This window comes from Hydractinia symbiolongicarpus, chromosome 13 (genome assembly GCF_029227915.1).
Source record: "Hydractinia symbiolongicarpus strain clone_291-10 chromosome 13, HSymV2.1, whole genome shotgun sequence".
Lineage (NCBI taxonomy): Eukaryota > Metazoa > Cnidaria > Hydrozoa > Anthoathecata > Hydractiniidae > Hydractinia > Hydractinia symbiolongicarpus.
The window spans coordinates 15,484,149-15,511,274 of record NC_079887.1 but is presented as its reverse complement, the minus strand read 5'-3'; the positions used below and the strand labels follow the sequence as shown (position 1 = coordinate 15,511,274).

Genomic DNA, 27,126 nt, shown 5'->3' with positions numbered 1-27,126 from the left:
TTAAGAAGAGGATGCTCAGTATATTTTATAATCAGCAAACATGAACAACTAGTTCGTAAATGCGGTATACCTGAAACTGAATACACTGATAGCAAAGATCTAACTAAGGCACTGATCATATTAGGCGAGGATCCTAAGACACAACTAAAATTTACTGCTGCTTTTTAAGCAAAAATGCACGTGGCATTTCAGATCACATATGCCTGAATGTTACAAAAAAACAAGTTGAAAGTCAATGAATCAGCAAAAATGGTTAGTCGAAATTCAGTTAGAAAAAAATATTGGTCATCGTGCTAAAATTTGTTCACATCTACCGACGTCTTTTTACGTGTCATGAGGTATCTTTTAATCAATCCCGATCCCGATCAACAAAAGCAAAGGAAGGCTAGGTAGAAAAGGCGGCTGAAAGTTCGAAGTAAGCTAATACAACACTTCATTGGATAGAACACTCCAATTATTGGACGGGTTTAAATCAATGTGTAACCATATTTTGGAATAAAAAAGTCACAAAACAAACAAAACAAACAGGGAAAGGGGTGGAAAGCCGAAACCCATTCTTATACTGGTCTGTAAAATGTCGTATTTGTTTGGCGGAAAACAAACATTGGGGCCAGAGCTGCAGGAGAATATGCTTCAATGTTTTTGCATTCTAAATTTTTTTGTTATACAGCTTGCCAAGTCAGTGGATGTAAACACATGATTTTAAGGTTTTCTTTTTGAAGTTACAGTAGTGGCATGTACGAATATAGCTGTTTAATCTCAACTTTGAACCATTTGATTCTGTTTGCTGGGCATTTTCATTCTTCTTTTTCTGTTTTTTACATCTCTGCGTGCTTCACACAAATTGGAAGTAATCTGTACGGGAAGGATATCAATCAGGGTATAACATACATATTGGGGTATATATCTTGATCAGCTATGTTATAGAGGCATTGGGTGAACAGTCTTATTATTTGCAATGTTCCTGTGGAAAGAAATCCTAGTAAAAGACCTTACTTCACCAAATCTTAGCGCCTTTTTCCCAACCATGCAAATGACAGAGCCAAAGAGCTCACCACTGAAATTAAACAAATATATAACGTCATGATGGAAACCATCTATATAAGAATTTGTTGCATACACTGACAACTGATTGAGATAAAGATTAATACCTTTATTAAAGTAATACTCCAATCAAGGTGTCCCTCCCAGATCAGAATCCTTCCTGGTGCTGGTAATGCAATGTTTATTTATAGCTACAACATGCTAAGTTGGGACACCAACAAAAAACTTGTCACACTTTCACAGAATTCCTGCGGTTGGAATGTTCTCCTTCATGCTCTCCGTTGAGGTACAAAGTGGACTTTTCACGGGCAAACCTTCACAGTAAAAATCTTAATTAACCAGAATTTACAAGCAAAACGGCGTTAAAATGTCACTAAATGGCAAAAATTAAGCAGTTTCTAAAAAAAATTAAAGATTTAACTACAAAAAAATAGAATTCCTTAAGAAATCCAGTCTTGTATTTATGAAGGTTTCACTACAAAAACATGATTACGTTACATTATGACAATCCGTATTGTGAAGCGAACCCGCCCGTCCAAAAAAAAGTTTTGCTATGAACTTAGCTCGCTGAAAACTCATTCACCTGTGTGACTTTAGATATGAGTAGTGATGAGGACAGTGATAGTGGTTTGTTTAGCTATGGAAACAAGTTAAAATTAACGTTTAAAGCTCCAAAAACAGCAAAGACAGATATATTATCACAGTCAGAGTCGTCCTCTTCAGCATCAAGCAAAAGCGATGATGAAGATGTTACTGAAGAATTAAATAACATTTCAGATGCTGAGTCAATGAAAATTAAATGTGATAAAAGGTATGTTGATGGCTGAACAAATGAGCTTATTTAGATGATAGTCATTTGTTTTTTAGCTTGTTAGGAGGTAAACATTATGGACTTCTTCACTATCCTTTTTTTAAGTTTAAAGGATTTCTTTATGATGTTGTCACAAGTGTATTAACTGTTGTTGGCATCATGCAAATGCTTTTGTGCATGCACAATCCAGAAATATTTCTTTCTAAAACATTTTGTATGCCAGTCAAAACAATTTTGTATCCATACAAATTTTTACTGTTGAATTAGTAACATTTCCCTAAATATTTTTTCCAGGGCTGCATGTTCAAAGAATAAAATATTCTTTGAACTAATTTAGCGACAGAAAAAAAAGACTGAAATCGCTAATTTTACTAAAATTATTTAGTCAAGTTTTTGTATATACATACAAGGTATTAGAAATTGATTTATTTCGTATTTAAATTCAGAAGCGAACAATACAGTCTTCCATTATGTAAGCTGTATATATAAATATAACACCTCTTCACTGATGCATGTATTATTTTATAGGTTAGGTGCAGATCTATTTTCACCATCCCCACCACCTCCACCTTGCAAGAAGATCCCAATTTCAAAAGATGAACGTCCTTCACAGTATGTGTGGTGTAAATTTGCGATTTTTGGATGTGTTATACTGTAAACTACAATTGATTGTGTAGAAAACCATTCTTGTTAAATAGTTTTTTTAAATTTTTTATCATTACTAATTTAAAAAATGTTGTGATATGGCTGCAATTATTAATTTTTATGGCAGTGTTGAGGACCTAACTTGGCCTCCACGTCCTTGGAGAAATTTTATCTAACTAAAACACTGAAATACCACTGGCAAAATCCTGAATGTGGCATTTGACAGTGTAGGAACTTTTAAATTAAATATGACAGCCTAATTCAAACTAAAAAATGATGTAACAATATATATATGCTAAAAAGTCCAAAAGCTTTATAAAAATTTTGCTTGTATTTTGCTTGTAACTTAAAAAATAGTTAAAGAAAGAAAGAAAAAAGTCAAAACCATCCCCAGCAGGAATAATGTTGATACTTTAGGGTCAGAAAGTATTACGGCCAGAAAGTTTTGTGGTTTCATTTGTTTTGGCCTAGCGTGTTTAGTCATCCGTGGAAGTTAATTCCACAAAATTTGTCATCCGTGAAAGTTTATTCCTGTGAACCATTTTTAGATAATTTATTTGGAAACATTAATTGACTTTCCACTTTTTTTTGAAAATTAGGTACCTGGTAAAATCTATATAAGGTACTACAATCAATACATAGAACCTGAAGGTGAAGAGATTTTGAACTTTTATTTAAATATCAAACTTCTGCATGCTTTAAAGTTTCTTTAACCATTTTTATTGCTCTGGACATGTGCTGGTTTCTAAAAAAATACATATTTTTGTATGCAAGCTGTCATGCTCTGCACGTGAGAATTTATTTCAAAAGAATATGCAAAAAGAAAAACCAAATATGAGTTGTGCTTTTGTGAGGGCGCATATGAAAGAATCAAATCAAAACAAGAACTTTATGTTAATAAAACATTATCCAGTTAAAACACGATAAGTTATCTCCAGATAAATTCTTAGCTACGATTCTTAACTACATAGCTAGCTATATACACATCATAATAAAAATTGTTTTGTTTGCTTGATTTAATAAATATAAAAAACACACTGTTATAGAGATTGACTAAGAATATAAATAAAAAAATTTTACCCTCATTTTTTCTTCTCTCGCAAAAGTTTGTTCCTGCAAATTTTTTGGACAGACTCTATCCGTCAAAATATCTTAAAATCGGCCATCCACAAAAGTTTGTTCCTGCGTAATACCAAAAATTTTGTGGTTGGGCTGATTCAAGACACTTTCTTGCTGCGAAACTTTCTGATCTTACTGTGTAAATTCCATAAAATTGTTGTTGGCTTAATTTTTTTAATAAAGGAAACTTGTGAAAGAGACATTTTCTCTTTTACTTTTAATTTAATTCCAGTGATCCCACTGAGCGCCTCTTACGAAGGTTGAAAGAGCAAGTTGTATCATCACCAAACCTCTCAGTGGAACTAATGGACACTCCTAGTAAAGACAGATCAGAAAAAGTAAAAGTCCGCTTGCATGGCATCATTAAAAAGTATGAAATCTCAAGAGTAAGTCACTGTATTTTTATTTCACCATGGTACTAACAGAAAGTTTACATTATCACAGTTATCTCCCAACCCTTAAAATAAAATAAACATTTTGAATATATCCATTATTTCCCCTGAAAATGCCAAAACATTGAATATTTCTAAAGGTCTTCTGTCTAAATCTTTATAATACATTGCCTCTCGTAGCCTGCTGTGCATGCAATTTTTTCGGAGATATTTGCAACTTTTGTGTGTTTTTTATATAATTATTATTTGTTATATATTTGCCTTGATTGTACCTAGAGGTTTTTCTTTTTGTGTATTTTACAAGCTTGAAATATGGCAAATACTAAGTAAAAAACCCTCAAAAGTCTTAAAATTATCAAGAAAAGTCGTCAGACAACATGGTTGATGCCATGTTATTAATAACACTAAGAATTAGAAAATCTAATATAACACTTAATATAGTTTATAATCTTGTATGGCTTGCATCAGCATATAGCATCTCATCTTTTTGTTTTTTCTCTATGCCTAATGTGACTTCTCATTGTTGCGTCCATAAAGTGGAGAAAGTTGACACACTGCCATTCATGCTGAGCATATGTTTTTGTTACCTATAAAGCTGTTGTGCATCTCTTTAACTTATGTGAGATCTTTACTCCATGCGTAATGGCTGAGATCTTTGCTAAAAGGATCATTTTTAACTGGATAATCTTCAAGTGTATTTCTGAGAGAACTTTTTATGTGGCATTTTCCAGTTGTCTGAGTGAGACAATTTTATGTTATGTGCATCATTAATTTTCTTATTCATGAACCTCGTATCAGTTTACGTTTAATGACTCTTAAAACAAATCTATGTGTTTCAGAGGTTTTTAGCATTATATGTATATTTATTTTAGAGCGAACCTCTTAAGAGTCTGTTCGAACAAATCGCAACGTCGGAAAATGTGGCTGTTGAAAGAGTGTCGTTAAGTTTGGCGAACTGCAATATAAAACCTACAGACACGTTAGAAACAATCAATGAAACAGTTGCTGATATTATTGGTACGTTGTCATCATCACGTGTTGTTTAGCCTCAACATACTTAACATGAGTTAGAGTTTGAAGTAATTTAAACATTTTTCTTTCATAAATGACAGAATAGCCACCCAGGCCAGTATTCCTGACTTTGGCGCTTATTCGACTGGGTGAAAAATTCAATTATTAAATTTCACTCACAAGAAGAAAACAACAGCAAACACTTTCCATGTTTTTCTTTATAAGAATACCAAATTTCTAACCAGGCTGGTCATTATTTTTTTTAATTTTATTATTCTTAACAAAAACCTATTGCTTAAAGCTGAAATCCAATCCTGATATTCTTATAAAGCATTTTCTTATAAAAGAAAAAGCAACTAATTTTAACTGCTTTCTGATGCAAGTCATCGAAATAGAAGACCTCAGATATAGTTATTTCGTATTTAGTTAAATACCCCTCAGTGACAACCTGCTGTGGCAGTTAGGGTGATTATAGACAGGGCCAGTTATTTGGTTATTTACAGTACTTTTCAGTACACTTTTATTTGCTTGCTTGTATAAGAACATTGAATGAATTTTACAAAACCCTATAAAAGAATTCTATGAAAGTGTTCTCTTTTCAGGGTGTACCTAGTTTGTAACTACCGATTTGTATCATGCTCAATTCCACCCTTGTCTGTTGCTTCGTTTTGTAGAGTGCGTTGTATATTTGGATTCTGTTGAAATAGAGGAGGAGAAGATATCTGTTATATTACAGCAAGGAAGACAAAGAGACGCTTACACTATTTCAAAGGTAGGGCGTTCTTTCCCTTCAGACTGCAGCCTGTGATAAGTAGTTAGGTGAAAGGTCGAAATTTTGCAGAGTCAGAAGGGAAGCACCCATGTTTTAACATGGAGTATATTCTTAACGACAAATCCTAAAAAAAGAAAACCATAAAGTTGGTTATGGTATATTCCGGTCTGTAAAATACAACGGTGGAAACTAAACAGCCAAAAAATCATATTAACAAAATGCTAGTTCGACGTTTCCTAACCTGTGGACGGTAGTTCGAAGTTTCCTAACCTGTTGAAGGTAGTTCGACGTTTCCAAACATGTGGACGGTACTTCAACGTTTCCAAACATGTGGACGGTATATCAACGTTTCCAAACATGTGGACGGTATTTCAACGTTTCCTAACCTGTAGACTGTAGTTCGACCGTTACAACTTGTGGAGGGTAGACGGTTTCAACCTGTGAATGGTAGTTTGTTGAGTTTGATACCTTTGGTAAAAAATATTTCTTTTTTAGGTTCGTTTTACCGTTTTTATAAACACCTCCAATTCCAAAACAGATTCGTTCCTTTCAAAAAATGGTTTGACAACTCACGAATATTTATCCCGTAAATATTTGCAATTTTCTAAACCTACTGGAATAGTTATCAAATTCGTTTTTGTGGGATTAATATTAATATAAGAGTTATTTATTTTTCGCATTCTGTCTTTTCACGAACATTTTAAAAACTTTTAGAATGATGTTTTGGAAAAACTATTTCAAACATACTGCAAAGAAAAAAAGACATTAGCGAGAAAAACTTGTTTCAAGTTTGATGGAGATAATATTGACCCAAATAGCAACCCGGTTGATCTGGATTTAGATGATGGAGATATTATAGATGTTATTGTAACTAGTAGATGATTTCCATTATCATAGAGTATATATCTTTTTCTGTTTTTGTATCTACAATATTTTTTATGTACAGTTATTTGATCAATATATTTAAAGAGTAACTTTTTGTTACCAATACTTTCTTTTTTAGACAAAATTCCAATCGTTATTTTTTTCTCCCTTTTATCGAGATTGTGTTTGCTATCATTAACCCGAGGTCAGATTTGACATCACCTTGTCCAGTTCGTTTATTTTGTTTTCTGTGACATTTTTGTCACAAACAAGAAAGTTTAAATATGTAAGAAAATTTTACTCAAAACAGTTTTGTACAAACAGTAGTCGACAAAAAATCAAAGTTTGAATATAATCGCCATGCTTGGTATGAGTTTTCGTTCACTGAGCCATTTTTTGTCAAATACCATCAAATTGCGCTGGTTTGAGAAAAAAAATTGATGTATATAGCTCGAAAAACACTGAATTTTGAAAAATTTTAGGAAGAAAAAAAAACCGTAAGTGAGGATAAATTTCAAAGTTGTTTTTTATTATTTAAAAAAATAAGAACAGACGAGGTTGAAAGAGGCTCAAAAATAAGAACAGTCGGCCTGAGTTTTAGTAATAGCATGCTATTTAAGGAAAATAATTACTGAATCAATAATTCCGCAAAAAGATTCTGATAAGTGCGTGCTCATCTCTCGAACAAGTTAACATAAAACACAGCTGTTAGGCTATCCAATGATGTGATTTTCTAACTTAGGATAAATGCTTAGAAAGATTATCCTTTCTATCTATGTGGGGCTTTGCAAATACTTTTTTTATTTCCGAGCGCGATCCCTGACATCCTTGAGAGCGCCTTATTTTTCCTTTAACAATTTTTTTCTTCTTTTTTCTTTTTTGGAGCGTAACACAACACACACAGCAGTTTGGTCGCACGGCTGATGATAAAAAAAGAGATGGGTCGAGGTTGCCTTACATTCACTTAGCGCCCTAATTTTTGAGTGGGCGCAATTTTTCACACCAGAACTTCGGAGGATCAAAGAGGTCTTGTGTTGTTTTTTGTCTGGATTTGTGTGGAAGAAGGACGTGGTGGAACAAAACATCTAGCTAGCTGAGGGGAGATAAGAATACGTGTCAATACCGTGCTGTCAACTGATCCTAGCTAGCTTAATGCTAGCCAAAGCTAGCTAGCTAGCTATATTTTATGAATTTTGCATATTATGCAGAGGGGTCTTAGCAACACCCCTCTCAAATTTTAGCCACACCCCTCTTAAAGTTTAGTCTCCCCTCAACCATAAATTCAAAATAACTTTGCCTATATTGAAAATATATGTGGTGTGGATAAATAATTCAGTTATGATAATGATTAGTTTCTTTCTGATGTAGCATCTCTTAGAAAAACCTAAAACATTTTATTCAAATTTACTTTTTGTCACACTTACAAATGACAAACGCTGCATCATATTGGGAAATTTGCTTATATAATGCTAGTTTTGATTTAGGCAGATGGAAAATATGCTGACAATGCCCACATAATGTTTACAGTTTTTAAAAAAATTAGTGCAATTTTGTAGCATTGCTTTACAGAGCAAATTAGCTAGATTTAATTTATTTTTTTGAAAAATTATTGAATTTTTTGTTTTTTAGCTCCTTCTTGAAATAGACATACAGCATCACTTGGCCAAAGAGGGTAGGTTGTAAAAGTTTTACTTTGGCAAGGGTGTATAGACCAAGTAAAACAACATCTATCTATCTAAAATGCGCTAGCTGCACTTTTCACAATGTTTGCATTATGACACAATCTGCTCCATGACCAAAAATGTCATAAATATGGAGGTTCTGCTGACGTCAGCAAAAATTAGCACCCTTTAAGAGTTTGAATCTAACTAAATAACCAAGATCCTAAGTGTTACATTTGCAGTGAAAACTGACAATTGATCCAGAGTGCATGCTACTTAGATAGAAACAGCATTCTTTATTAAGAGTTTTGGTTGAAATCTTCGAAATTCTGTCCTCTTTTTTACATATTTTTTCCAGGGTTTTAGCAAGAGTACAGACAACTCTCTGTTTAATATATATATATATATATATATATATATATATATATATATATATATATATATATATATATATATATATATATATATATATATATATATATATATATATATATATATATATATATATATATATATATATATATATATATATATATATATATATATATATATATATATATATATATATATATATATATATATATATATATATATATATATATAATGTTTTAGTTTTGCGTTTCTTTGACTGTTGTGATCCATTGTTTATTTTCAAACATAATCTTAATGGATTTGTATATAGTAGATTACAAATGAGTGATGAAAAGAAAAGTGTTTGGCCTGTGCTCTGGAATGAAGATGCCGTTGAGATAACAAGGCTCAAAGAAGATGATGATAGAAAAGAAAATTGGAAAAGATGGGGGCCATATCTATCAGAAAGACAATGGGGAACAGTAAGAGAGGATTATTCCCCTAATGGAGAATGGTAAGGATTGAGTTGAATGATAATTTTCATAGACAGAAGTTTGTTTGTTTGTGTGTTTATTAGATGTTTGTCATAAAATTAAAATTTTTCTATATTTGTAACTTATAATAATAAACATCGATTTTCAATGCAAGAAATGTAAATGGAGCTAAATGAATATTTAGCTCATGTTAATTGTGGTGACTTCAGTATACCTTCTAACTGTCCTGTATAATGATAGATACCACTTGGGCTCTGATCTAGTACTGTACCTCAAGAATAAGGCACTTCTGATTCAGTTAATAGGTAGCCATGTTGGATTATATCTGCTTAGAGCATTGTCTCAGTTGCCGCAGGTCAACATGCATCTGTTTTGCCTCGCTTAATAATACAAGTCAATAAATACATGACACATGGGTCAGTCCAATTTTAGCCATAAAGAACTGAGGTTGTTGGAGATTAATGGCGCGGATGCTGTTGCGGTTCCTCAGCCTACAGATGAAGCTGTGCACATTGAGGGCCCTTTGTTGTCTTCTCACATCCCCCCAAGCCCAATGTTCTGTACCTTCGCCGCCTGCAGTACCTAAGGCTGTTTTGTAGAAAATTAAGCGTTTGGAGTATGTTAATTTGGAACTACTCCTCCCACCATCCTTAAATTCGTCGTTTGTCCCGGACGACGAGGCGAGTACGATCTCAATGTCAGAACTGCAGATGCAGTCCCCCGAATCTCACTAAGCAGGAATGTCTCTGGTAGGTCTAGGATTAAGGTCTTTGCTTCCTGGTGACTGGCATGGAGCAACTATCTACGTTGCCTTATTTATTTTTATCCCCATCTTGCCACACAGCTGGTCACCTATCAAACTCTAGTCACCCAGTTTGCCAACCAATACGTCTTCTCCGCTGTGTGTGCCTTCAACAAACTGCATCGGCTGAAGTTAACTAATGATTCTCTGAGGAGATGGGACCAACTTGACAATTTGCTCGTTACCCAACACTTAAGAGGGGCTCCATTGTTAACTAAGTTGTACACCTCCTCCACCTCCACAAGAACTTCTTACGCATGTTTTAGTTGTGATCAGCAAGGACAATTTGCTACAAATTGCCCCCGGTCTTCCAGTGCAGGTGGGTTAGGCCCCGCGTTTCGGAATGCTTCCCAGCATTTTCCTGCAAGCGGCTTCCACCAGGTCCGATTTCCATCAACTCCCAGGGTGTGCTGGCGGTTCAATAGAGGCATGTCATGTTCCAATACATGTCCCTTTTCACACAAGTGCCCCCATTGCTCTAAAAACCACCCAGGGCACCGTTGCTCATTTAGGCCCTCTCAGCCAAGTACTCAATATTTTTTTTCCGATTAAGTCCTTTGTTTTCACTCCTGTTAAATGTCTTATTATTGGGCAAATTATTAGTTTTACATCCCAATCGGGTCTTAGGGGTCATCTACAAAATTCGTAGCAATTCGTATAAAAAAAATTCGTATATGATATACGAATTTTCTTTTGCCATACAGTAATTAAATTCGTATGAAATTTTTTTAAATTCGTGTAAAATTCGTATGAGTTTTAAATTAAATTCGTATGAGTTTTAAATTAAATTCGTATGAGTTTTAAATTAAATTCGTATGAGTTTTAAATTAAATTCGTATGAGTTAAATTCGTACGAGTTTAACAAAAAATTCGTATGAGATTTTAATTAGATGCGTATGGTTTTAAAAAAAAGAAAATCGTTTGACATTGTATTAAATTCGTATATGAGTTTCAAAATAAAATATTTTTTAGATCGCATTTTAAAAGTTTAAAAACGAAAAACGGCGATAGAAATGTTTTTTTTAGATCGCATGTTAAAAGTTTTAAAACGAAAAACGGCGATAGAAATGTTTTTTTAGATCGCATGTTAAAAGTTGAAAAACGAAAAACGGCGATAGAAATGTTTTTTTTAGATCGCATTTTCAAAAGTTTAAAAACGAAAAACGGCGATAGAAATGTTTTTTTAGATCGCATGTTAAAAGTTGAAAAACGAAAAACGGCGATAGAAATGTTTTTTTAGATCGCATTTTAAAAGTTTTAAAACGAAAAACGGCGATAGAAATGTTTTTTTTAGATCGCATGTTAAAAGTTGAAAAACGAAAAACGGCGATAGAAATGTTTTTTTTAGATCGCATGTTAAAAGTTTAAAAACGAAAAATGGCGATAGAAGTGTTTTTGTTAGATCGCATTTTAAAAGTGTAAAAACGAAATATAATTCGTATGAAAATTCGTATAAAAGAGAATATAATTCGAATGACAATTCGTATGAAAGAGAATATAATTCGTATGACAATTCGTATGAAAATCGTATAAAAGAGAATATAATTCGTATGACAATTCGTATGAAAATCGTATAAAATTCGTATTAGATTTTTTAAAAATCGTATAACTATTTAACACTATACGAATTGTATACGATTTTTATACGAATTAAAAGCAATTAAATTCGTATATATTCGTATAAAATATCATACGAAATTTGTAGACGACCCCTTAGTCAACTTTATCCTTTCTGGGTGAGAAGTGGTCTGATACCCAGGTTATCATTTTTACAGACAACGAGGCCATTGTCCGCATATGGAGTACTGGTTCGTGCAAATGTGAGCACATCATGAAACTTGTTCGCTTGTTTTTTATTTTACGACAAATCACAACATAAATTTGCTGATGCGCCACATTTGTGGCACTTCTAATATTTATGCAGACCTACTTTCGCGTTTACAGGTCAAAAAGTTCAAAGAGCAGTGCCCATACGCCGAAGAGCTTCCTACTCCTATCCCCTCGTCAATCTCCGAATGCTTAGTGTGACAATGAATTACCTCTTCGATGCTGCTTTATCGCCAAACACCCGACTTACCTACCGTTCTGGACTCTCATCCTACAGAATGTTTTGCCACCACGCCTCTATCCGATTGTTTCGGCTCATTGAATCCCACCTTCAGCTCTATGTCACTTTTATGTCAATGCGGGTCAAATATGCTACTATTAAGGTGTACTTGTGCGGGATACAGTACCAAAGTCTAATCTGTGGATTTTCCGAAAAGATATCTGACATGGGAAAATTGTACTACGTAATGAGGGGTATCCGGCGAACTGAGAATGTTGTAAGCCGCCAGAGACTGCCAATCACGCCCTCCCACCTACATGAAATGCTAAGATTTATCAACAATTCATGTTTTTCATTTTGTGACAAAGCTATGTGGCAATGCCTTATTTTGTTTGCCTTCTTTGGTCTGTTAAGAGTTTCGGAATATGTTTGCCCTTCCAAAACCAATTTTGATCGCAATATTCACTTGTCCCCATCCGAGTTTAGCTTCTCACCTTGCAACAATACTCTTTACATGAGTATCAAAAGTTCTAAAACAGATCCCTTTAGGAAAACATTTCAAATTAGGTTTGGGAGGATTAAGGGTGATTTGTGTCCTGTCAAAGCTTTCTCGCAATTTCTTGCGTACCGAGGTACTCATCAGGGTCCTTGGTTTGTTCTCTCCAACGGCGAATTTGTTACTAGGAAGTTAGGTTCTGCCTTTGTAAAAATTAGTGTAAATGGGCCCGATCTCAATACGCAAAGCTTTAGGATTGGTGGGACCTCTGCCACAGCATCTTGCGGTATTCCAGACTCTGCCATTAAGATCTTAGGCAGGTGGTCCAGCGACTTTTATCGTCGATATATCCATCTTCCCAATAAAGTGTTAACACAGTGGTGTTCTAAAATGGCCAACCTCAATGACGTGCCTAAGTTGTGGGACATTCGATCCATTTAAATTTACAGAGTGATCTTTGTTATTTATTGTATTATAATTGCTAGACTAGGTCCTGTGGTTACGTACACAATTCGTGTCGTAATATGGATTTTTTATATGTCAAGTATTATGACTTTGTGTTTATTTTGGCTATAGACTGTTATTTGCTTTTTATAGCTATTGTACAGTTTTACGTGTATCTAGGCTCCTTTGTATGTATGTATGTTGTTGACACATATAAGTCGGTACTCTTAATGACTGACTTTTTCCTCCAATACCCACACTAATTTGGGGAAATTTGGGGATGTCGGGCTTCCTACGTCAGCCATATAACATTTGGACAGATGCGTGTGTGAGGCCCTTTAATGAATCCTGATATTATTATTATGTTGTAACACACACTGGGCCAATACTGGACCAGCTTGTGCATTCCACCTTTAGCTCATGATTATTGATAACACATGTTTATTGGGTGCAGACGACACCATATGTGATTATCGGTTTATAGTGAAGTGCAGTGTACCAGTGTACCTCAGTGATTGAAGTGGAAAAGAAACAATATCCTTCATGCATGAGAATAAATTATTAAAAAAGTATATAATTAATAAACTAAATAATTAATCATTAATTACAAGTGATAGTTAAATGTATAATTAGTTGTGAAATGTACCTCGTGAATAGAGGATATGAGTATGTAATTCATGCATGAAGAGATCTGGGTCATGCCTTGGAAACCATTCACAATATTATGATCCATGAGGACATAAACTTGTGAGGGGCAACCAAAACGTGCATACTCTTAGGAAATTACCCTCTTTGCCTTGGGCAAGCATTTTGGTGTGATTACCTTGTTATGATTACTAGCAGCATGTGTTATCTGTCCTGCCTTACTTAATTATTTTCTTACCCGGCATCCTGATCCATTCCCAAATTTACAAATTGCATTCCATGCGTATGATGTTGTATACCAAAAATGACAATTAAACCTCTTTTGCTCTGTGCTGGCTTAGGATAACCCCTCTCCACAATTTGTTTGTCTGTAATTCCTAATTGCTTTACTGAGTTAATTTTAAAAAAGTATTATATATATAACAAAAGTTTTTGCCTGAAGATGCCCTAAAATTTAAAAAGAATGAGTTTGTATATCTGAAAACCCTGGAATATAGCCATTTTTCATAGCAATAACTTCTGGAAAACAGAACTTTTATATAAAATAATCCTAGAAAAAAGAAAGATTACCTGCAGTGTATTATGTTTGTTGTTTGGTATCGCTTCTTCTTTATGTTGTTTTAATTGGCTTATTTTAATCACGTGACAAGTGACTATATTTCTGTACTACTCACCACCCTGTATTTGTGTGCATGTTTAGAGCTATGGTCTTTGGTAGACGTACAAAGTAATTTATTTATAAAGCAGTGCATTTTCTTTTTTTTCTGCTTTTTTACTTTAATTTTTATGTCAAACATGAAAATTAAAATGAATTGAAAGTTTTTATCCATGACCTTAAAAATATACATGCGAATAATAAACCAAGTTATTTTTTAAGAAATTTCTCTTTAATGGAAATAGTAACTACTTATCTCTTATAATAATACAGAGACTGTGTCTGTTTGTAACAGGCAAAGTGGATATCGTCATTTTCCTTTGATGTTGCCAAAAAACTTATGTCTAATATGTTAAATTTTCTGACGTAACGGCGCGATGTCAATAACAGTACTTTAACGTCAATATCCTATATTGAATTAATGAAGCCATTACAGTGCACCTAAAACTTTGAGGCTAAATAACTTGGAAACGATGTGGTGACGTCAATTATTTTTCACCGCGTGGGTAACTAGGGACCACCTAGGACCAATTTGGGTAAGTTTTCCAAACCTGTGTTACCAAATCCGTTTCGAAATGGACAGGTTGATGACGTCATCAAAAAACCTACAAAGGGTAGGGATTTTGCTGACATCAGCAAAATTTTTAAACCCTTTTATCTCATTAACCGCTCATCAAAAACCTGATCCTATACATTATTTTGATCAGCGTTTCAACCTCTACACATTACAATCAAGGAACAAACTAAATTTAACTATTTTTTTAGGATATGCACTGTTGACGTCAGCAAAACGTCTAAAACAACCTATTTTTCATTGCGCTTCTGCCTAAGTGGATTTCTCCACGGGCCTTATCGACTAGTTCTTTATATTATTGCTGTTCACTCCTTTAGATTATGAATAATTAAAATGCCTGAAAAATTAGACTTAATTAAATCAGAGTTCTATTTTATTTATTTTTTTTTTATTTTTCTTAGCGCTGCTATACTGAAAACTTCATTATTTTGATAAACTGTTCTAAGCTAGGTTTCCACACAACTGCATTTTCTGTTTAATTTACTTCTGGGTTTTTTTCTGTCTTAACTGGTGTTGTATATACATAAGTGTGTAATAAAAAATTTAAAGCGGTGACTATTAGATTTAGATTGGGACTCATGAGCAGCTCGGAAAAGAAATAATTTCATCTTCTTAGATGCTTTAAAACAATTTAATTCACAACAGCAGATCGTTATCGCATAACCCAATGCAATGTCTTGCGTAATCTTTTGCCAAGCAGTTACGGATTCCTTATCTATAAAAATTTGATATCCATATATACTTCTATTTAAGAGAAAGAACACATGCTATCATGTTTTTAAAAAAGATTTTAATCCTATGTTTGGTTTGAGTTAAATAAAGTGGAAATTGAGAATAAATTACAATTGAGAAATAACGGATAGCACTGGATTAACCCTACACATCAACCTAACCATTCCCTTCTATATATGATCAAGATTTTTATGCTCCACTGCCCATGTCTCACTACCATACAACAACGAAACACTTCTTAAACTGGTCCCATGCAACATAATTTTTTATCTAAATCGACAAGACAAAAGAATTACTTCTTTGGCTAGCCAACCAAAAAGTCTCTTACAATTCTGAAGTTAAATTCCAGACTTTCCAGATCTCTTTTCAATATAACCATACCAAAAAAATTCTTTTGCTTCCATTAGAAGTTATTTCAATGAGGGAACCGAATTTATACACAAGAAGTGAAAAGAGAACATTGTTTATACTTACAGTTATTTATTTTATTAGGTGTATTCCTGTTTAAAAATTTACTTCTGTTATATACATTGAGAATCTTTTCCACTTTCCATATTCCCAGTACTTGATGCATGGAAGTTGTGTTTAAGAATTTGTGCTCTGTTTTTTTGTAGCTGGGAGTATTTCAGTCATGACCATGCGAGGTCAAGAGCCTATCGGTGGGGTGAAGATGGGTTGATTGGGTTTACAGACCGGCAATGTCGTCTTTGTTTTGGTTTGAGTCTTTGGAATACAAAGGACTCTATATTAAAAGAAAGACTTTTTGGTTTAATTAATTCAGAAGGTAAGTGTTGTTAATGCAATCTGGTTTATCAGATAATTTTTAGGTTAGTCTTGTTAAACTGTTTGATAAGTAATGTATTTTACTTAATTTTTTAAGGTTAAGTTAAATTTCTGTCTAGCTATGATACAACGTTTGATTCATGTTTTTCGCTGTTTAAATACTTTATAATATACTTCCCATTTCTACCATTGTTGGATATCGAGATTTTGCAAATTTTAAAAATTATTAGCAAAAATCGTGAAAACAGCTTAAAATGGAGAAAATCTAAAAGTGCTTGAAAAATGACCATATATTTATCAAGTGATATCATTGTGTGTTACATGCATTTTTCTCCAGTACTAGTTAGCAAAGAGGGGCAAATCAGACTGCATTTAGAATATATTATAGAGTGGAAGCTTTAGTTGAACCTAAACTTAATTTTACTTGCACTCGTTTTTCTAGGCAACCATGGCGAAGATGTTAAGGAGCTCTATTATTATCAAGACTCGTCTCCAACTCACTCTTACATGCGAGCCCTGTATAAGTATCCACAAAATGAGTATCCCTATGCTTGGCTGGTGAATGAAAATCGCAGTAGAGGTGTTGATAAACCTGAGTTCGAGTTGCTTGATACAGGTCAGTAATGCCAGCCTTCAGTATGGTTAATCACAACTTTGAATTCAATTGGCTTTCTTTTACTTTAACTCTCCCTTTGTTTATGATTGTGAATTTTCCATGTAAGAAATAGGCAACACGTTTTTAGAATCAAGTTTAATTAATCTTAGATGCATATGATATATCATCATCATCATCATCATCCTCAGCTTAACATCCATTTTCCATGATAGCATAGGTTGGACGGGGTATATTAATGACACTATTCCAATCTTTTTATTATTATTATTATTATTATTATTATTATTATTATTATTATTATTATTATTATTTATTATTATTATTCCGAATATTTATACAGGATAGCCACTTCAGTGTTGGAAACACTGTTATCAATGTGGGTCCTGTGTTCTGAATGTATACATTAAGTATACACCGGCAATACCTACCCAATTTCCCTCACATGGTATGGGTTGACCCGTAGCTGTGGCAAAGGCACTTGCTAAACATGCCCGCGCTGTGGACCGAACCACGGACCTTGTGATTACGAAGCGAACTCCATAACCACAAGGCCACGCGCCATGTCTGCCATCTGATCTAGGCTGTGTTAGATCTGCATCAAGTCTGTTCTTATAACCTCCTCCCAAGTCTTACTCAGTCTGCCTCTGGGCTTTGCCCCAGGAACTATCAAGTCTCTACACTTATCAACTCTATTTACTTTTTTGGTATACAAATAAGTCTTAAGCCCATCTCACAACTTCTTTGTGTAGTCCTGTCCATGGTTGGTACAAAAATAATTTAGTTTGAGTGGTCTGTTGTGAAGTAGATTTTAACCTTTAAACTATAGAAAACATAGATCTATATTTTGGCTCACCTTCTAATGCTCAATTTTTGACACCCAAAACATTTTTTGGTACATTTTTTCCCCTAAATTTTTGATTGTTAGAGCTGATTAGCTTGATTTCAGGAAGCTTACCTTGTAAAATTTTATCAAATTTAACTAATTTTTTTTTTTAAGTTGGTGTGTTAATAATAACAATTTTTATAGGATTGTTCGACGAAAACAAATATTTTGATGTCACTGCTGAATATGCGAAAAGCTCTGCTGATGAGGTTCTAGGTTTGATAACTGTGACGAACCGAGGACCCGACACAGCCACAGTACACGTTTTACCCACACTGTGGTATCGAAACACTTGGATATGGGGTTGTCTCCACGAAGGCTGCACGATGAAGCCCCAGATTAGAAAATCAGGTGATGCTGAGGTGTTGTGTAAGCACGAGAGCCTAAACAAATCCAAATTCTATTGGGATGTAGGACAAGATGGTAAACCACCTGAACTTTTATTTACTGAAAACGAGACCAATTCACAGGTAATGGTTGTCCTTTTGCAATGCTTTTTTTGTTGGGTGAATTTAATATGGAGCAGATGTTCTTCTAACAATTCATAATCACTGATATAAAAACGACTGAAATAATTGAGACACAAAATATTCACCCCCCACTCTTTAATAAGAATTCACACCATAAGTTTTGACTAAAATTTATTAAAAGAGCTGTATCCATAAGTGTGACACCATTATTATTTTTGCAAAATTTACGGTGTTGTTTTTTTCTGTTTCTTTTTATTTCACAATATGGAATATTCTTGTATAAAAGAATTTTTAATTAAAATTTTTAAAGTTGCCAAGTACCCGTATAAATTAGAAAGGCTGATAGATAAAGTTTATTTGTTCTGGTGTGTGTTGATTTATTTTTACGCTAAACACCTTTTTAACCATTTTGTTAAGAAACAGATGGAGGTACTTTTAACAATTACACTTTTTTTTTATAAACAATTGATTTTTTGGATTTTTTCAAACATTCTTTAGCTAAATCTTTAGTTATTGTTTACCTGGGTAAGATTATACGGGGCAAATTGTTTTCCAAAGTAATAAGTTAAAAAAGTTTTTTTAGTCAGAACAAATAAAGTTTGCAAAATATTAATTCCAAGTGCCACTGTAAGTTAAAGTTGCAAAGGTTTTCTCTCTGTCAAACTATAAATTATACTTTTGTTAAAGCGAAACTAATTTTTTATTTCAATTTTTTTAATTGTAGAAATTGTATGGTACAGAGCAGTACACTAAATACGTGAAAGACGCTTTTCATCGATACATTATAGAAAAAGAACTCGATGCGGTTAATCCTGATCAACGTGGTACGAAAGTGACTGCTCATTACGAGCTAACGTTAAAACCGAAAGAAAGCTATCAAATTCGAGTTAAACTCGATAACCGCGACAACTGTGACACTTTGAAGGATTCCTGGTTCACCAAGGAAAACTTTGATGATGTTTTCACGGCAAGAAAATCTGAAACGGATGAGTTTTACTCCAAGGTAGTATCTTGTGAGTGTTTCTCTTGTTCTTTTTTTTGTTATGCTTAAAGGGGAACTTGGGGTATACAATAATATCTTAATAATATCTTAAGAATGAAAAGAGCTTTTTAAAAAATTTAAAACTAACTTTTTAAGCCTTATAATATAAGTCAAACATTATTTTATGCCTCAGGTTCCTTTTGATAGTTGTAATATCCAAGAAGTATTACAATAAAGGAAAGATTTAATCCTTTACTTAGCAACTTTAAAAATAGGCGATTATTTCACCAAGCTCATGGTCAGTTTGCAAAGTGTAACATTGTCAACGAAGAGTAAAAAATCATTAAGCTGTACTAGGGTGTTCATTTTTCTCCCCTCAATAACTTTCATTCAGCATTCCCAAACAGAATTAAACTTATCACAGTTGTAGCGCATCACAACTTAAAAGTTATCCAAAAGACCATGACTGTCGATGTTGTTCTACAAATCCCAGATGTTTTCGTAAGATGTTACTAGGATTCTTTTGAATAATAACTTCACTTTAAATCTTTCAGCCAAGTTAACTCCCGAAGAGCAGCAAGTCGCACGACAAGCCTACGCTTCACTCTTGTGGTCGAAACAGTTTTATCACTATATTGTGAAAGACTGGATTGAAGGAGATCCAAATCAACCTTCTCCTCCAGAGAGTCGAAAGGATGGGCGAAATAAGGAGTGGAAGCATTTGTTCAATCGCGATGTTATTTCGATGCCAGATAAATGGGAGTATCCGTGGGTGAGAGCATATTTTTAAACTTTTTGTAGCTTAATGTAGACAGGGTTGCCAGCAGATCATGAAAATCTTGGAAAACAGGGAATATCAGGTAATAGGACAGAATTTTATCAGAGCCACGTCTTAATTTTTAAATTAATGTTAATCAGTGTTTTTTTCGTGAACTTCTGTGAACCTCCCAAGTTTGTTCGCTTTTTCTTGTGGATAAGACTTTTTGTTTGAACGTAGAGTCAACATTTGTAATCATCGTTATCTTCTTAAAAATGTTGAAACTGCATCACAAAACATAAAGCAGCTACTAAATCAGCTACTTTCAGTAATTCGTTTGCTTAGCTGATAAGAGATGCATCTAACTGTCCATTACTAGAATTTCAAAAACTTGGACCATTTTTACGTTAAACAGCTTAAGATCAACAATTAATACAAGAATCTTTTTAAAGTTTTCAAATTGATTTAACTCTTAATCGTGGACAGAGGATCCAACAAAAAGTTCTGTACGAAACTTGTGAGGTTTGTAATTAAGAGTTTGAAGATTGTGTTCAAAAAAAAGGTAGTCACTTAATGATTTGGTAAAAGTTAAAGCTATTCTTTCTAAAGGAAACAATCTTAAGCGCAAATCAGAAGAGAATGAGAAAAAATTATTGACATTACCCTTAAAGTGTTGCTTGAGAAGAGAAAATGTATAAGTGGAAAATAGAATAGAATCCATGGTTTAATAATTTTGTTAGATTAACGCTTGGAAAAAAGATTCTTTTGTTACATTCTTGGACACATTTTGTTTTAATTTTGCTTTATTTAGAAAATACATTTTGCCTGTGCACTTTGTTGCTTGGTTGCTTCTTCGTAATCATTTTGAATGGTTTGGGAGTGCTTTTAGTCTTGCTAAATATAAGAAGTAGCTTACTGTCATACTTCTTTACTTAAAAACAGATTAACTATTTTTCTGTGGATGTGACTACTGTATAACAGCTGCTTAATATTTGTAGATTGTTTTAAGGACGAGAGTGTTAACTATTTATTTGTCTAATTTTTGTGTTTTCTTGTTCTCCCTTCCTCCGGTGGCTACATGAAATCAGGGAATATCAAGGAATTTGGTGGCAAACCTATTAAAGTAACGAGGAAGGGTGTTTGACTGCCAAAGCATGTACTAATTTTGTTGTTGTTAAAATAAGGTTAAAAGAGATGGATTAAAGTTCTGTCAGTGTAAGCAGAATTATTTTTTTTTTTGTAAGCAAAATTTTTCTTTTGTTCTAGTATGCCACGTGGGATCTTGCTTTCCACATGGTTCCGTTCGGTCGTATCGATCCGACCTTCGCTAAATCTCAACTCCTCCTGTTCCTACGTGAGTGGTATATGTCGCCTAACGGACAAATCCCTGCTTACGAGTTTAATTTCAATGACGTCAACCCACCCGTGCACGCCCTGGCGGTACACAATGTGTTTAAAATGACTGGAAAGCGGGGCAGTCGAGACAATGTGTTTCTTGCTCGCTGTTTTCAGAAGTTAATATTGAATTTTACATGGTAAGACGTTTTCTTGTTTTTAATTTCGCGAAATGATACTTGTCTAGTACAAGTATTATTTCGCTTTTTGTTTGTGTTTGTTTTGTATATTTTTCTGTCGTATATCCTTTTTGTGTTTACCTTTAGGTGGGTGAATCGTAAGGACCCGGATGGAAAGAACATTTTTAGCGGCGGCTTTTTAGGACTTGATAACATCGGTAGGTTGCTGCTGTTGTTGATGATTTTGTTATTGTCGATGTTGTTGTTGCTGCTAGTTGTTGTTGTCGTTATTGTTGTTATTGTTGTTGTTGTTGTCGTTTTTGTTGTCGTTATTGTTGTTGTTGTCGTTGTCGTTGTTGTTATTGTTGTTGTTGTTCACAATAAAACTTTGACAATAAAACTTTAAAGTCAAAGTTATAAAAAAAGATAATTATTCCATTAGCAAAAAAATGTTTTCACCAAACGATGCGGTATGTAACTAAACAAGCTAAAATATTGTTACCGTTGTTGTTGGTGTTTTTGTTTAAGTGAGGAAATTTATGTCATCTTTTGCTTTCTAGGTGTATTCGATCGATCTCAACCTCTCCCAAATGGCGGCGAATTGGAGCAAGTGAGTATTCTTACGTTCAAACTAGCTTGCGGATGTTATTAATTTTTGTAAGCTTTCCATGTTCTTGTCAAACAGTTCTATTTTTTGCAATTACATCACCTTCAAAGAAAGGCGTTTTCTTAAAAAATTACCTCAATTTGCTAAACACACCGGAGGGTGCAAACGATAAGTATAATTCCATGCTGTGCTAACACATGTCATAAACGTTTTAAGTTCATGCAAAGAATTTGTTGTTCCGTCATCTTTATTAGGCTGACGGCACTGCATGGATGGGCTTTTTCAGTCTAAAGATGTTAGGTATCGCACTTGATTTGGCTGTGGACGATCCGACTTATGAAGACATGGCGTCCAAATTTTTCGAGCATTTTATCATGATTGTGGATGCTATGAACGGTCTGGGAGGTAAGTTGGTTGTTAAAAAAGATTTGTGTCCTTGAAAGCTATTAGGTGGTTGTTAATATCAGAATGCACTTCCACATTTTGGTTCGTGTGAAAGCTAAACAATTTTTTTTACCATTTGAGCATATTTACAGAAAAACTGAGGTAGCATCATCCTGGTAGAAAGTGTGTAACTTTCTTTGTACTCATTTTCGAGAATTCGTGCAATAATGTTCCTTTTTTCGTGAAGTTTAGGAAAGAAATTACGCGCAAAAATTAATGCGCCTGGAAATATTATTTTATTTTTTACATAAACCAAGCGCTGTGCCAATCTATATTTTGTCTAAAACCCCAAATTCTACTTCTTATTTCTTGTTATTTTGTGAAGATTTTAAACTTCCAACATACGTTCATTGATAAGAATGTATCTTGCCTAATGCGAGAAAAATTTACGCGCAAAAATTACGACAAATATGGTATATCGCAGGTAACGGTTTGTGGGACGAAGAAGATGGCTTTTACTACGACAAGATGAGATGCGACGACCAATCCATCACGTGTCGAATTCGCTCCATGGTCGGACTCATCCCTCTCTACTCCGTGTTGGTACTCGAAGATTCCGTGGTGAAGAAATTGCCCGGCTTTAAGAAGCGATTAGATTGGTTCTTAGCTAATAGGAAGGATATACGAGAGAATGTAAGTGCGGTTAAGTTGATAACAATTGTGAGAAGCGAAATCTCAGAAATGTACAACTGCGATTCAATATTTCGATCCGCTAAAATAATTAGCCACGACTTTATATTTGTGTGTAAGGCGTTTGAAGGGTATTGGAAAAGCAAGCGTTCTTAGAACACGAATACCTTATGGACTGCACTTCGCCTCTTACTATAAATTCGCTATATTTCCTTCAGGAATACATGTTGCTTTGTTTTATTTGCTTACATGTTACACAAGCGGGTGCTACAGTTGAGGTACGACGGACTAAGAATAGGAGGGAGCGGTAACTTAGTGAATACAATTCGAATGTGCTGCCTCTGTACCAGTACGACCTAACCAGTGTTCTGTTTCTAGATGGCTAAAGCTCCTGGCTCCGATTACAACTATTTGTTATCGTTTGCTCAGCCGAATCGTTTTAAACGAATATTAAAATACCTGTTTGACGAGGACGAGTTTCTATCGCCGTACGGTATTCGTTCCCTCTCCAAGTATCACAAAGATCATCCATTCGAATTGACCCTGGGTGGTCAAACTTATTCTGTGCCGTACACGCCAGGGGAGTCTAACAGTAACTTGTTCGGAGGAAACAGCAACTGGCGTGGACCTATCTGGATGCCAGGTATGATTTTTTGTTCGCATCCTGCTTGTATCCTTCCTACACACTTCGAAATAAGAGAGGCCAGGCTTTATTGTCCATAACAAAAGCTCTCACATTCTACTTCAGTAAACCTAATGACTCCGTAGTCTAAAATCAAGATTTTTTAACGACTTTGATTCGACACTCTAACATTGTATTAACCTGAGACTGTTGAAAAATTAATTAAAGAAAAAGAATAAGCGAAACTTAAGCGATCAGAATTTTGTTTTTCATTTCAGTAAACTTTGTTATAATGAAGGCGTTGGAACGTTATGACTATTTCTACAAAGATAGCTTTAAAGTTGAATTCCCGACTCGTTCTGGTAATTTTATCCGCCTAAAAGACGCCAGCACAGAGATAGCTAAACGACTCAGCCGGTTATTTATTGCTGACGAGAATGGACGCCGTCCTTGTCATGGAAACGACGAGAAGTATTGGAAAGACGACACGTGGAAGGATGAGATTTTGTTTTACGAGTTTTTTGACGGCGACACTGGTCGGGGTTGTGGTGCCAGGTATGAGTTTAAATTTATTGTTTGTTGGCCAATCGTGGACTTTGAAGTTTTTATAAATTAATGGCGAAAATTGGCGAAAAGCTAAAATAATGTCAAGATATCTTACTTTTACGATTTTCTGATTCTTTTTCAGTCATCAAACTGGTTGGACAGCACTCGTTACTTCCTGTTTGGACACAGTCGCAGCGTCAAGAGAATAATTGCCTTTTTTTATTTAGTTGACTACTTTGTAATTTTGCACACAATCGAATAAAATTATAGCAATTCGGGTGTTTTGCACGTTTTTTTGAAGAAAAAATTATATACAAACTAAGACTTTCTACCAAAAATTTTAGAACAAGTGAAGAACATTTTTGAAAAAAACTGCTTATTTTTTTTTAGAAACAAAAACGTGCATAATATTACTCGTTGCTAAACACTGTAAATTTCACTGGTATAATTTTTATGTTGTTGTTATAATTATTTATAATTTTTACAATTTTTACACGATTTACTTACAGTATTCATTCGCTACTCCGAACAGATAAATAATTTTTTCGGATTTAGATGGACTTCTTTTGGAATTTTCTGAAAATGTTGTTAAGGTGATAACCAAATTAAACATACGTTCGAATTCCTATTAGCGAATGTATACTGTATTGGATTCAAATAACACTTTGATCTACTTTGTTCCTACAAATTTTCGCGCCATAAAGTTTCAAGTGAGATTTTAAGGAAATTACTTCTTTGCAGCGCCTATCCGTGAAATTTAATCATTCTGACTTATGCAATCAGAGGAAAACGAAAGACACAAATCAACAGAATTAATTCTCTGCGAAAATTTGTACAGGTTGAAGTTAGTTCTTCGGTTTATTTAAGAGCGCTCACTTATTTATAGATATACAGACACGTTTTTATGTAAGAATAAAGAAAATTTAAACAGAAATCTGGCTGTTCTTATTTCTTCCGAACACGCTGCCAAATAAAAGAAATATGAGAAATATAACTCTCAATATTTTAGGGATAATCGAGGCATAGAATTCATACCTCAAGCAAGTTTGTGGAATAAAGAAGGTAACAGCAGATCTTTAGCTTTTATGGGGGATTTTCACGCAGCGAATTGAACGGCGAATTCGACGGCGGATTCGCTTTTTAATTTTCACGACAAAATAAATTAGGCGCCAAATTCATTGTTTACATTAGTTAACCGCGTTCTGATTGGTCAAAAAGTAGCAGCGAAATCTTTAGCCGCGAAAAAGTAGGAACTGTTTCTACTTTTCAGCGAAGCGAATATTTCGATGCAAAATCAAAATAAACAAAACTGCGCATGCTCAGATACAATTCGCCGTTCAATTCGCTTCGTGAAAATCCGCCTTAAATGAAGATAAGCATTTTTTTGTGCACAAATATTTAACCCGAATTGTTTTACTCTACGTTTGTGGTCACCACCGGACCAGTTGCCCCAACCTCGTCCCCAGGGCATCTATCTTTTCTAAGACATGTTCGTCTTCGGTTATAGAAAAGAGACAACAGACGCTGGGAATAAAGTTGCAGTTGCCCTACATACAGAAGAGACATTAAGAGGCCTGAATCAAATCTGATTGTCTCTCAAAAAAAAACTTTTTAACTTGAACTTCGATAATAAGCATCTTCGAGAAATAAGCTTCTTCATTCACGTCCTCAAGATATTTAAAACGTTTTTGCGACAAATTTACTTTAGGACAAAGCAATAAAAGATTTGTTACTAAATGAAGCAGGGTGCTAGTGTTGTGGGTTTGGTTGAAATAAAAAAAATAACATACCTAAAGAGAATTAATTTTCGCGAATGTCACGTATTTTTGTCCATTTCACTACTTTAAAGGAAGAAACTTTCGCTGGAAGAAAGTTTTGCGGTTTTGGGGGCCTTTCCGCGAAAGTTTCTTCAGGGAAATTGTCTAAAACGTGTTGTACGCGAAAGTTTTTTCCCGCAAATTTTTTTGTAAATTTAGTTCCCAGTGAAGGCTTTTTATGTTAATTATATTTAACTACTCAGTAAAAGCAAAAAAAAAGTATCGTTGTCTTAATTTTTTTGTTTAACTAGTTGAGTTTATAGAAATGGCTTTGAGAAGAAAGGCTTAGAAACTAAAACAAAGGTGATAAAGAAGCAAACTTTAATTTTTGTTAACGAAAAAATAATTTTCATTCAAAAGGCTGATGAAATTTCGGAAGATTGCAAAGACATAATCATGGACAAAGAATATTATATAGTATTTTTTTTGTGTGTGTGTGATAAAATAATTACAACATTTGTATCCATGGTTTCATATCGTTTTTTAATACATTATTATCGGTCCGCGAAAGTTTTTTCCCGTAAAAAAATTCCAAATTGCTCGTCCGCGAAAGTTTTTTCCCGCGAATGCGTCCTGCGAAAGTTTCTTCCTTTAAAGTAAAATTTCTTCCCACGAAAAATGTTAGTAAGTCTCAAGAGGCGAGCTTTTGACGTTACGCAAGCCGCATGAGTGCAAGACCTACATTAATCCTATTCTCATGCTGGAAGGCCCATTTCACACTTGCACCAGACCCTGGCATGACTCGGCTGTTTGAAAAGGGCGGGGGGTAATTGTAGAACATTTTCGTGTACGTTCGCTTTCTAAAAGATTTATATCTTCATTTTCCGTTTTCACTGATTGTTGGTAAGTTTCAGCAAGTAGTGGGTTAAAATGATAGCCACATATGTAAGAAATAA

The 27,126-nt window shown here is 34.2% G+C and overlaps 2 protein-coding genes across 3 annotated transcripts; both read left to right on the top strand.

Annotated features, from left to right (window-relative positions):
• Positions 1–628: 628 nt before the first annotated feature.
• LOC130623406 (NFATC2-interacting protein-like) lies at positions 629–6,778 on the top strand. The gene is made up of 7 exons (XM_057438886.1): positions 629–707; positions 1,642–1,855; positions 2,384–2,467; positions 3,852–4,005; positions 4,884–5,028; positions 5,697–5,794; positions 6,509–6,778. The coding sequence occupies exons 2-7, from the start codon at positions 1,644–1,646 to the stop codon at positions 6,674–6,676; spliced, it is 861 nt and encodes a 286-aa protein (XP_057294869.1). The 5' UTR covers positions 629–707; positions 1,642–1,643; the 3' UTR covers positions 6,677–6,778.
• A 1,399-nt stretch (positions 6,779–8,177) lies between these two features.
• On the top strand, positions 8,178–25,347 carry LOC130623405 (uncharacterized). 2 transcript variants are annotated; one of them, XM_057438884.1, is made up of 15 exons: positions 8,178–8,330; positions 9,002–9,184; positions 16,174–16,343; positions 16,785–16,958; positions 17,986–18,311; positions 19,036–19,324; positions 19,848–20,065; positions 21,317–21,585; positions 21,712–21,782; positions 22,125–22,174; positions 22,426–22,576; positions 23,040–23,248; positions 23,624–23,888; positions 24,146–24,422; positions 24,556–25,347. In XM_057438884.1, the coding sequence occupies exons 2-15, from the start codon at positions 9,012–9,014 to the stop codon at positions 24,620–24,622; spliced, it is 2,709 nt and encodes a 902-aa protein (XP_057294867.1). In that variant the 5' UTR covers positions 8,178–8,330; positions 9,002–9,011; the 3' UTR covers positions 24,623–25,347. The 2 variants fall into 2 exon arrangements, with proteins under 2 accessions (XP_057294867.1, XP_057294868.1); XM_057438885.1 differs by having other exon boundaries at positions 8,192–8,330; positions 9,005–9,184.
• Positions 25,348–27,126: the final 1,779 nt, after the last annotated feature.

Bases quoted from the DNA above. Each gene is read 5' to 3' on its own strand.
- LOC130623405 (XM_057438884.1), top strand. From the start codon at position 9,012: ATGAGTGATGAAAAGAAAAGTGTTTGGCCTGTGCTCTGGAATGAAGAT. The intron at 9,185-16,173 runs GTAAGGATTGAG...GTTTTTTTGTAG, and splicing joins TATTCCCCTAATGGAGAATG to CTGGGAGTATTTCAGTCATG. The intron at 18,312-19,035 runs GTAATGGTTGTC...TTTTAATTGTAG, and splicing joins AAAACGAGACCAATTCACAG to AAATTGTATGGTACAGAGCA.
- LOC130623406 (XM_057438886.1), top strand. From the start codon at position 1,644: ATGAGTAGTGATGAGGACAGTGATAGTGGTTTGTTTAGCTATGGAAAC. The intron at 1,856-2,383 runs GTATGTTGATGG...ATTATTTTATAG, and splicing joins AAAATTAAATGTGATAAAAG to GTTAGGTGCAGATCTATTTT. The intron at 5,795-6,508 runs GTAGGGCGTTCT...AAAAACTTTTAG, and splicing joins ACGCTTACACTATTTCAAAG to AATGATGTTTTGGAAAAACT.